Below are 12,092 nucleotides of genomic sequence, written 5' to 3'. Positions count from 1 at the left end.
CAAAGCCCAAGCCAGAGTACAATATGCCCGATATTATCACCACTAGAATAGAAAGGGGTACGTAGACTGTTGAACACTAGGGCACTTTTTTTGCATTTACAGATCTAGTCGATGTGAAAATACAAAATATAATGTTGCCTGCAGGATCACTTTCAAAACTATCACTTTGATTTTTGTTTAAAATATAAAGGTATGCTGGCACTCACAGAAAAAAGTAGCATTAGTCAGAATCATGTATTTTTACAGTTTCTTGCAATCTTGAACCAAATACATGCCACAAAGGTAATATTCATTTAAAGTGTATTAGAGCTTATCTGACTTTTTGTTTATTTTGTTTTTTGTTTAAATCTGGTCAAGTCTCCTAACTCTTATTAGTTATAAGGTTTCATTAAAAAGTAAAAGAAGCTTGTTTCACATACATATCCGCTACTTTTGACATAACATATTGGTCTGTTAGCTTGCAATATTAGTCACCCCTCTGATGTTCTTTCCATTGCGACATAAATTCCTTTCCTTGTTATTACAGAGGATGGTACATTCGAGGACGTTGTAGTCGAGATTGAGCGGACCACGCGACGCAAGCCATTCCTTGGTGGTTTCAGGCACCGCATGAGTGGGGTGGAGTTCCACAACGCCTCGGCCCAGACCATGGGGAGAGTGCGCGCCGACGACGGCATCACAAGGTTCTGCCGAGACACGCAGACGGTGTCCGCCAAGAACAGGCTGCAGCAGACGACACTGGACACGTCCACTCAGATGACCACCATCGGATGCTACGTGTCGAACATGACCGACAAGCTGGTGGTGCCGGGCAGATACGAAACTGCTGATGAGTATCATGCCAAGAGACTCGAGAAGGTAAAATTTTGTTCTCAGAGATCTCAAAATTGTTACATAAGGTCATTTTTATTGTGGGGGGGGGGGGGGTCCAGTCAGGATTTAATGCAGATCATGTAGTTACATTTTTAAAAATTCTGATTCCACTTTCATGGTTTGCAGTATGACTGGTGACTCAAGGTGTTTATCGGTCTTTTCTTTTATTGTAGATTGTCACTCTGTATAAAAATAATCAGTAGTCATCCTGTGCATGCTGGTTTTCCATCCGAATCTTGGGCTCAGGATTCATGGGATGTCGTATTGGATAGCTTGAACTAATTTCTCTGAATAATTTCTTTCAAACAGAGGACTGCCTTGCGTAGTCTATTCATATATTATATTTGTGCCAAACAAGTGTGGCACTTAAGAATTTTCTTCAATTACTTATTGCCCCAACCATATCTTGGTTTTCATGAAGCCATTCTGCATAGTGATCAAAGGAACTTGTGTGTACAAGGACATTGAAATTGTCAATGTTTTAATGTGATAGTAAGTGCAGAAGCATCACCTATTTTGATCACATTCATTTTTTTCTCTCTCCTCTCTGATCTTTTCTTGGGGTCGCCAACTCAGGTCATCATCTTGCAGTCCTACTTTCGGCGCTGGCAGGCCAAGAACATCGTGGTGCAGCTGAAGGAGGATCTGATCAGGCGTCGGGAGTGGGAGCGTAAGGAAGAGATACGCAAGATCAAGGAAAAGGAGGAGCGCATCCGGCGGGAGTTTGAGCGTCGCATGAACCCGCGCACCAAGGAGGACTTTGACCTCCTCTACCATGCACTGGAGAGTGAGTCCTTGGTAGTCGTAGCTGTTTGACAAATAGAAATTGTAGCCTTAACTTTAATAAACACAGATATATTCAACAAAATGTCATTTGAAGGGAAGAGAAGTCAGTGTTTGTCAATTTCATTTTGAATGTTTTACATTTCAACCAACAACAAGAGAAAAGCTGCACGTACCAAAACATGAAAGCATGTGGGAAAAAAGAAAATGAATTTATCGTCGCTTGGGTGACAAGACCTTGTATCTCAAATTTTGGTTAAAATGACTTTTGATTAATAGCCATATAATCAATTAAGTGATGTCCTGTTTAAATCCTAGCTGTCTTACCCCAAAAATGAAGCGACCACAGCATGTAAAGGGACAGACCGTCCCATTTTAGATAGTGCTTTGGCCGCCATGTTTTTTTGCTCTCCTGACCATTTGACATTTTGTAGATACGAGGTCTTGTTGCCCCAGCCAAGTTAAAAAGCCCTGTAAATATGGCAGTTGCAGGAAGTTACGTGTTGTGGTAATGTGGGGATTCACGGGTGGGTCTATTGAATTGATCTTTATTCACTGCACACCAGGGTCAGTTAAAAGACCACAAATCGCGGCCATCAGCTAATATGTGCATTACGCGAATGCTCATTGGTAACAGTCGATTCCAGTCAAGCTTCTGCAACTATGTGTGTACTTCCATAGAGATCAGTGAAGAAGCTGTACACAATAAAGGATTCTGGAATATATCCAAGCCAGGCCAGCATTTCTGCTCTATTGTATCCCCATGCTACCAGCGCCTTACTTCATTAAAAAACAGTTGATATGATAGCAACTCTTTGCTGGAATGGCAGTTGTCATGGTAACGACAAGAATCCCGCTTCTTGATTGGCTGTTGCTAAGGGAAGTTGCCATTCTAACAAGAGTTGCTTTTATGAAGTGGGGCCCAGGTCTTTCATGTGATCACAGTGATATTTTCTCCATGTGAATCAAATTCATCAGTTCGTCTGTTGAGAATGAGAAGGGCGTTAAGTTGTCTTGAACACTATGGGTTTTGTGACAACTTAACGCCCTTATCATTCTCAACAGACGAGTTAGTATTGTAATCAATTTTCCCTTGTGTACATACTCTCCCTTGCTTTCACAACTAGAATGGAGACAAGAGGAGTTGACTACCATTGATGAAGGCATGACGGGGGCCCAGCGCAAGGCTGCCCTCTGCCACCTACTGGACCAGGAGACCCAGCTTATTGCTGCCATCGGCCGACACAAGCTGCAGGCAGACAGCGAGAACAAACAGCGCTCCATCCAGAGCTTCCTCGACAAGGTGAGTGGGTGGTCAGCCCAATGTTCTTTGATATATTCCAGACATATCTAGACCTTCCGTGACCAACTGCACCGACTCGCTATCAATATCAAATTCTTGTTTCTGAATACAGTGTATTCTCGTTATAACGAAGATGGATGTAACACGTCTGATATACTAATGACACTGTTTTGTAAATTTGATTTTATGCTCTTACTGATCGTTTGACCTGCTTCAGTTTACATGGACTTCTAACTTTCACTCAAACTCTTCATCCGTAAACACACACATATACATATGTTCAACAGAGAGCAAGTTTCTGTGAAGATTTAGTTGTCATGATAGTGGTGCGTTTGATAATGAAATGGGCACATAGAGTGTATTTTTTTATCAAAATGAAAAAGAGGGTAGAGGTTTTTTATGCATCGTGCATTTCCGCGTATCAAACAATGCACCACAGGCTGCTGCTCCAAGGAGATGGAAGGCCTTTGATGGGAAGTACACAGAGATGGACACGGCCTACACCATCAGGGCCAGGGAGCTGAAGGACATCTATAACAGCCTCAACATGAAGTACTTGACGCAGGACGAACGCCTAGATGTTCTGCTCACGCTGAAGCATACAGTCAAGGTAGGGAGATATTACACTGTGCAGCCGTTAATGTTTTTATCTTATTAATGTTTGTAATTTATTATTTGTTTGTGCACCAGTGTGAAACGTGTGACAAATTCATAGTAAACCAATCTACGACCAGGGTCCCGTTTCATGAAACTTGTTATCAGTAACAACTGCCACATTTCTACGACAAATTTGCTCTCGGCCAATCAGATGCAAAGATTTCAGTAGCTTATAACAACTATCATAACTTGTGATTGATAACAAGTTTTATGAAACAGGGCCCAGATTTTTAATGAGAAACAAACCAAAACAAACTTGTTTGATACTGTAGACATTGTTCCTCTAACAAGCGAAATCTAGCAGTTGTATTTTTCAGTATGTGCCAACAACTTAAATGACAAGCGTGGAATAATTCCTCTAAATATTCACACTGAAATTATAGCTCGCACCTTGCATTCCTAAAATTTTTGACACTATGTGATGCTTCAATCATCCTAGGAACATGACTGCAAGCTAACGCAAGAAATCATCCAGCTGATTGATCGGGAGGCCGATCTACTGATGCGTGGGGTGCGGGAGTCCAACCTGGAGGGACTGAGGAAGAGAATATCCACCCTCTTCCTGCAGTATGTCAAGACTCCGACCTTCAACGCCGAGGCAGCACGACTCCTGAAGGTGCGTCTCACTGGCCAAAGTTACAATCTATCTTTGATCTCTCTCTCTCTGTCTGTGTCTGTTGTCTTTTCGCCTTACTGTTGTCCTAAGCACCATGCCATTGCATCTGACGGTATGCATGTTCAGCTTAATGTTCTTACGTTCTCATTAAAGTCCTGTCACTATATCTTTCATTTATCATAGCTACCGTCAGTTGTAGCGACTGAAGTGATTAGAACAGTTTGTGTTTGTTTTCTTACAGTGTAAATTTGAATGACTACAACCCATCAAGTTGCAATCATGTAGAGTTCCTTATCAAAATAAAAGTGGGCACCAAATGCTTTTCAGAATTTGAAGAAAAAAATCTGGCAATTTTTAAATTCTCTATATTGGGGAAAGAATACTACATTTACAATTTCCACAAATGCTGAGGTCTAAACGTGATTCCTACATTTCAATATCTAGTCTGCTTATCAATCCTGCTTCCCTTGGAATCGTAGGATTTACAATGTACTTGCTATGATACAAGAGTTTACACATTTCAAACTCTGTTCCTCATCTCACTAGGTTCCTCAAGACCCGTCCACGCTACGCAAGAACATCTACTTCTGCCCCAGCTGCAGCAGCTACCTCCCGTCCACCGAGTTCCAGCTGTCCTCCAACTCGTCCAACGTCGGGCGGTGCCGGCGCTGCACCAAGCTGGACAACGACGCCCGCACCCGCCAGGACTACAGCCACTTCCGCTACATGCTCAAGGGACTGCGCAAGTCGGAGGAGGCCATGGGGGATGGGTCAAGGATTGCCTTCTTGCTCCAGGTGAGTGACTGGACACCTCTTACCTACACAGCTTCCCTCCCTCTTCGGCCGCCTTCGAGCACTCAGAAGTGAACCAATCTAACATATACCATATGATACCATGCCAGATTTGGAGTAGTAGAGTGCTCTCTGGAGAAAGCGTACCCCATCAGATATTTTTAGAGGGGGTCACGCGTTTGTAGCAACAAGGTCTCACACCTGGCGCACTTAACGCTACTTGCAGGTGTCCTGAACACAGATATATGAGACTTTCAAATCCATTTCATGAAGTCTCTCATAAATGTGTCTTATGAGCAAAAGGTCTCTCATAAGACTTTCATGAAACGGACCCCAGGTAACAATGAAACTTCTCATAACACATGATATGATGAATATCTGGACTGAGTCAGTTTTTTTTTTAAAATTGAAACAATTAAAGGGACATTCCAGACAATTTTCATAACTTCACATCATGTAGTACATTAATCAACAACTCCATGTATAGATTTGTGGAATTTACTGTGATTCTTGTGCAGAGAAACAATACTTTGAAAAACCTTAAACAAATTATACTGAACAAGGATGATGACATACAAGATTCACATATTTCAGAAATGTAGCATTGAAATTCCATTACAATACCGCTTGCTTGCGAGTTCACCTGTGTATAATCTGTGCATGCCTTCTTCTTTTGTTCTGCTTCCTTGAGCCCCAACCCATGCATTCTTATGGTGACTCTGCCATGTCATCATCCTTGTTCATTGCAATTTGTTCTAAATGTAGAAAATATTCTTATTCTTCATCCCCATTATCACAAATTCTGAAACTCTGTCCTCAGTATAACTGATTTATAGTTGTTCAAATGTAAAAATCTGAAAATCATCCGGAGGTCTCCTTTAAGCCACCCAAACAAACATGAAACATGCCTTGCATGTACTGTTCCCCTTTTGATGATTTGTTGTTGTTGTTGTTGTCACTGTCCTTTGGCAGGAGGCTGACCTGAGGTATCTGGTGGTGGACATCTGGAGCTCCCAGAGCGCCCTGAGTTGCTGGGAGGACCTCTACGACCTGGTGCTGGTGCGGTGGGACAAGGACGAGGAGTGGTCACCCTGGAACTGCATCCTCCTCACCAAGGATGAGGCCAAGGCGCACGCTCAGATCGACGACCTCGAAAAGGTGACCCTTTGCTTCATTCATTCACAGAGGGGGCAGAATTTCATCCCCTACATAGATATATATGCATTTGATGCATCCCATAAGAGCCAACATTACCAGCATGTGTTGAAAACTTCTGTGTTCTGCTCAATGAGCTGAAATTCTGTGGAACTTTTTGAATGTCTTGTGTACACAATGGTGACACCACATTTGCGTGTGATGGAAAGTTGGGTGAAAAAGGTCTCTGAAATAACGTAAGGCCAACACGGATATTGCTACATCGACAGCAGATCGAGTTACTGCATTCCATGTGCATTGGTATTCCTAGCTGCCAAATACTTTTCCCGTCATCAGATGTAAAGTAATGTGACTCGTCAAGAATTATTCATTTATAGTTCCTCTGCAATTCAGTGAATAAAACAGTGTGAAATGTACTATATTAGATGCAAAGAAGTACTATGTACTATACCAGATGCAAAGAAGTCACTCCATCCACACTATTTAGCACACGAACAGATGACAGAGTGTTGTCAGTGATATATGGTCAAACCTGTCTATAGCAGCCGCCTAAGGAAGACCAAAAAGTGGCTGTTATAGACAGGTGGCCACTATAGACAGGGTCTTTAATGTGGCATGTCTTTTGGGGGTGGCCATTTAGAGCAGGTGGTCGCTAAGGCGGGTTTGACTGTACTTTTATTTGGATGTATTTTGTCAATGGAGGAGGTGCTTTTTGCAGTGAAATTAGAGTGACGGTGTTTGAGGGCACTCGCAGATGCAGACTTGTGTATCTTCTTCTAGAAGAAACAAGAAATTTGAAACAACTATTCCAACTGCACATGGACATTAAAACCAAATGCTCTGCCAATGGAGATTAAAATTCTGTTGTCTCATTTCATGTCAAACTTTTTAAGTCATTTTCCATATTATGTTATTATGTTCTGACATTGTCAGTAATAACATTAACGCAATCTTCCCTTTCTCCCTTTGCAGGCGTACGGGCGCGTGTTCTGCCACAAGATCAAGACCAAGCACACGAGGGCGCGCAACTACTTCTCCCGACTGCCGGGCATGGCGCAGATCATGCACGAGAATGCAGCCCAGAGGAAGCAGGAGAGCAAGAGTATCTCCAACCGGCCCGCTCTCACCCTCAAGGCCTGAATCCGCCAGCAACATCCAAAATGCTACTAGCCTTGAGACATTTCAAGATGAAATACACTCTCCAGTTGAAGACACATCTTGTGTCAGTTACAAAAATTCAGTTACTGCCGACTGCACGTCTAGAGCACTTGCACGTAGTGCTGGTACTCCCTACTCCAGTTGCACAACCCTGCTGTGAGGTGGGATTGTCTCACAATATTATTTTGTTCAGTAACTCTCTGTGCAGAGCAGCATGATGTGTATAAATATGCCATCATTAGGCATGGAATTTTGAGGAAATGCTATGATTTTAAGAGGGCACATTGTCCACAGTTGACTTGTATACTATCAATCATTCACTTTCTCTGGAAAATTTCAGGGAGGCTTGGCATTATTCTTGATGTAGCATTGATACAAAGGACAAAGAAAAAAACCCTACATACATTTAACCCAAATATCCTTCATATCAGTTTTTCTCAGCATGCATTTTTTGTAGTTTGACATGCATTACTGTCAATGTCAAATAAATCCAGAAGACTGTAACCCCTAAAGACATATTCTTGTTTTCATTCGTCACAGGAAGAGCAGGGGGGGAAAGCACTGGGAATAATTTCACAAAAGTTTTTCATGCAAAACCGACTTCAGAGTAATCATCAGCTACAATAGTTTCAGTTTCTCAGTAGACACAGGCTAGTCAGTTGCAAAAGGCTGTTTACCTTTTTCCTGTCAATCAAAGTTTTTTTTTTGTGCTCCTTCCAACCTTCTGCTGACCAATTTATTAAAGAAATTCTTACTTCCCAGTTGCACAAAAGTTTTTCGTGCGAAACCGAAAGCTATCATCAGCTACAATAGTTCCAGAGTCTCAGTGGACACAGACCAGTCAGTTGCAGAAGGCTGTTGACCTTTTTCCAGTCAATCGAAAGTTTTCTCTTTTTTTCTGTGCTTCTATCAACAATCTGTTGACTGCTTCATTAATTAAGAGATGGTTGCTTCCCAGCTGTAACCACTTAACTGGGAGAGACTATTGTCTTCTCTTAATCAAAACCGCAATTTATTTTGACCATTTTGTCCTGGTCATTTGTGGTTCTTCTGAAGTGATTGCTCTCTCTCCACTCATGCTTTCACTTTCAACAGTCAAGAGTAAAGAACACGTGCGTGGTTGTTTTGCTTTTAAGACGCACGTGAACAAAGGCTCTGTGCAAAGTTGAGACACCTTTGTGATCCCAAATCATACATGGGAAGCACACATTAAATAATGGGGTTGAAATCTCTCTGTGACAATCCAATGGAGCTGTAGGGCTGCGCAATAAAATTTAGAAATGATGTATTTACCATCCGTCCACTTCAGAACTTGGGTATATTTTTCTTCTGCAACACTACAGAAAGATATGGACTCTTTCTCTGTACATACTTGTTGAAAACCATTGTTTATATAATTTGTAAATTGTAGAATTGTAATAAAATTGGAAGTATTATCATGGAAATGGTTATATAAAGCTCTGTTCAACTTGTAATATTCCCCATGCTGACTGTACAAATTATTTACAGATTGTCACGCATATATATTTGTCAAATAAAGTGTTATTCTTCAATAGTACAATACTTTCTGACTTCATTATGTCACTGTTTTTGTTTCCGTGTGCAGTTATTTATGTGTGTTCTGTTGGTATTTTTGGTGGCGTCATAACTCTTACTGATATAACTTGCATTAATTAAGTCAGACCTTGTAGTGATTGATATGTTGCCCTTTATCTTTTTACATAAGTTTTATCCACCTCGATTATTACTTCCCATACTTTCACTTTGTGTGTTTTTTTAATTTTTCGTTATTGCTAAAACCAACTCAACTCTAGAACAAGTTCATGCAAAAGGACCTTTCCTTCATTTTAAATTACTGTAAAACATGATATATTCGCGGCACGAAATTTTCGCGAATTGGAGCCAACAGCCTTTCTTGTGGCATGAAATTTTCGCAAATCGCCACTGACATTCAATGCATATACTGTAAAAGTGGATATTTTCGCGTGACTAATTTTTCGCGCTTGGCCGGGTCGGAAGAGTTTCGCGTGTTTTTAATTCCGCGGAATCAAGACATCACGCACAGGCACATATGGCAAGCAAAAATATTCGCATGCTTTTATTTTCGCGCTAGTTTCTGGTTGCGTGAAATGCGCGAAAATTTGAACACCGCGAAAATTTCCACTTTTACAGTAGTGTAGACAACAAATTTTGCGTGCATTTTAATTTCGCGAATCTTGGCGCTCGCGAAATTCGCGAACTTAAAATGCACGCTAACATTCCTCGTTTTACAGTATTATAAACAACTTATATTAGTGAAGGGTTGTGTGCCAGGGAACGAGATTTACAATTGAAAGTAATCTCACTTATGAGAAGGCACTATTTAATCTAGTACAAAAGGGTGATAGACCTTAACTTGCTATTTTTTTGTTGTTGTAGCTTTAAGGAATATTCCATCTAAATAATTATGTTGCTTTGTATGAAAACAGAGAAATCAGAGAAATCGGCGAAAATTTGGGGAAAATTGGGAGACAAAAAGTATGACAAATTGGCAACTCTGTGTGATGAAGTATTGAGCAGCCCTCCGTTTGTTTCGTAAACAACTTTTCACTAATTTCATTTTTCTCAAATGTTTGTGCAGACAAAACTTATCTGCGGAGAAGAATATGCAAACATGTAATACTCTTCCTACAGTGTACAAAGAGCAGGTCCAAAGACAATTTTTTTTTTCCCTGTGAAAAATAAAAATTGTTGACTTTTTATGTACAAATGGAATGGAGAGCTACTCAACACCTACAGAACAGAGTTGCCAGTTTTCTTTACCGGGGTACTCTCTAAACTTTACTAGTTCATAACTTGTGTGTGTGTGTGTGTGTGTGTGTGTGTGTGTGTGTGTGTGTGTGTCTGATTTCCCCAAAAGTTTTGTTGATCTACTATGATTTTTCTGTTCCACATAATGCAAAGTGATATCATCATGACGAAATTTCCCATTAAGTTAAAGGACACATTTTAACACATGCACACGCACACACACACACACACAAACAGGTAAACATTATGAACAAATCTCTTAATATTAACAGAGAAACAGGAACTTAAAAGAAGAAAAAAAAATGGACAACATGCTTTAAAAGAGAAGCTATAAAAATCGTAATTTTGATGTGTACAAAAAAAAGAGAACATGTTTATTCACATTAGTAATTGTCATCAAGCATCAGTTTACAATAAGACACAATGTATGCACAGCTCATGTGAAGTTACAACAAATTGAACAATGAAGAATATATGACCATTATTGTGATACTTGCACTCCCACCATGAACCTCGTCACTCATCATATCTCATAAAATTCCAACTTCAATAGATCCTTTTCCCACAATCGATGACAGATCACCATACTTGCACACCACCTACACCCAATCTATATCTGATCTGATTTAGTGACTGGGTGAGGGGAGTGTCACAGTGCAGACAAGGAATGCTGAAAAACATTGTGCAAGGTACTCTTTAAAACACAGACCTTGGCATGATAGCCGTTACCTCATGAACAAGATGATTTCTGTTTTTAAAAATATAGCGTATCAGTTGATGGACTACAAAATGCTTGTATTTACTAGATTTTGTTCATAATTTCACAGAATTTTACATAAACACTATTTGACATGTTCCAAGAAAAAAAAAATCACTCTTTTATTTGCTTTCTTATGGGGGATCAAATCAATATGACCTTTTGAAAGCTTTATGAAAAAGATACATTATGCCACAGATTGTGAATGAAAAAAAGAAAAGATGTATTCCTTGAAAGAATTGCGTGATTCCCCACCATGTTTCCTATTCTCTCTCTCTATATCCATATATTTTGCAATGATAAAGTTCACCTCAGTGTCAAATGAACATGCGTGTTAGTGCAGATTTATGCCTACTTTGCTTTTGATTTCATCAACTTGTGACAAAATACAAGTGTATTTATTCTTAATCATTTCTCCAAGGCAGTCATGAGAAGTCTGAAAAAATAAATATGAAAATCTGCTGTACCTTTTGTTATCTAGATATGATATTTATTGATTCTGTTTGTCTGTGTGTGTGTATGCTCTGTTAATACAAAACAACCAACAAACGATGTCTGCATTAGATTACTGATCATTTCATCTATAAATCTACAAAATGTGCAGTGACTAGGAAAAGCTTTTGTTGGTTTATTCTGAATTATGGTGCCTCGTAAAAATAGCACCCACACAGATCTATACGTATGACGCAGTGATATGATACATTATGAGTTATTTTGACCCATAGCCAGAGGGCGCTTTCCTCATCATTTGTTTTTCCTTTTCTTATCTAACATCATGATCACCTGAGATGAGGTCAACGACACATTTACACTGCCGAGTCTTTTTTTCTTCCTCGTGGGGCTCTCTTTTAAAATGGAATAGGTACAGTATGGATGGAATGTAACGATGCCTTAAAGTGAAGATATGTTTGGTAAACCTACAGTGCAGGAATAATCACTTGTCAGTTTCCCCAAACTTTTTTTTTTTCAAGCTCGTAATTGCTTGAAAACACAACAAAACAGAATGAATTGTATACATATGACAATGCTGGAACTCTTGTGCAACCTTTGCTACGGGGGCTCCTCAATATGGAGCATTCAAGATCAACATCCATATCTACTCAAACATGATGACAATAGTTACTCTGTAGCAATTATACTGCTGATTTCAGCAGGTGACATATATCACTTTCTTCTTTTTTTTTTCTTTTTCTTTTTGGAGGGGGGGT

The 12,092-nt window shown here is 40.1% G+C and overlaps 1 protein-coding gene across 1 annotated transcript; it reads left to right on the top strand.

Annotated features, from left to right (window-relative positions):
- Nucleotides 1–5: 5 nt before the first annotated feature.
- On the top strand, nt 6–7,319 carry LOC139744158 (IQ motif and ubiquitin-like domain-containing protein; the record flags this gene model as incomplete). The annotated part of the gene is made up of 9 exons (XM_071654613.1): nt 6–57; nt 527–858; nt 1,450–1,660; nt 2,784–2,959; nt 3,399–3,569; nt 4,056–4,232; nt 4,779–5,027; nt 5,997–6,182; nt 7,152–7,319. Coding segments are annotated over 9 exons (1,722 nt in total), but the record flags the coding sequence as incomplete, so codon positions are not given.
- Between the last annotated feature and the right edge of the window lie 4,773 nt (nt 7,320–12,092).

Source organism: Diadema antillarum, unplaced genomic scaffold, assembly GCF_040938485.1.
Source record: "Diadema antillarum isolate AM-2024a unplaced genomic scaffold, OU_Dant_1.0 seq00001142_RagTag, whole genome shotgun sequence".
Taxonomy (NCBI): Eukaryota; Metazoa; Echinodermata; class Echinoidea; order Diadematoida; family Diadematidae; genus Diadema; species Diadema antillarum.
This window is presented reverse-complemented; position numbering and strand designations above follow the sequence as displayed.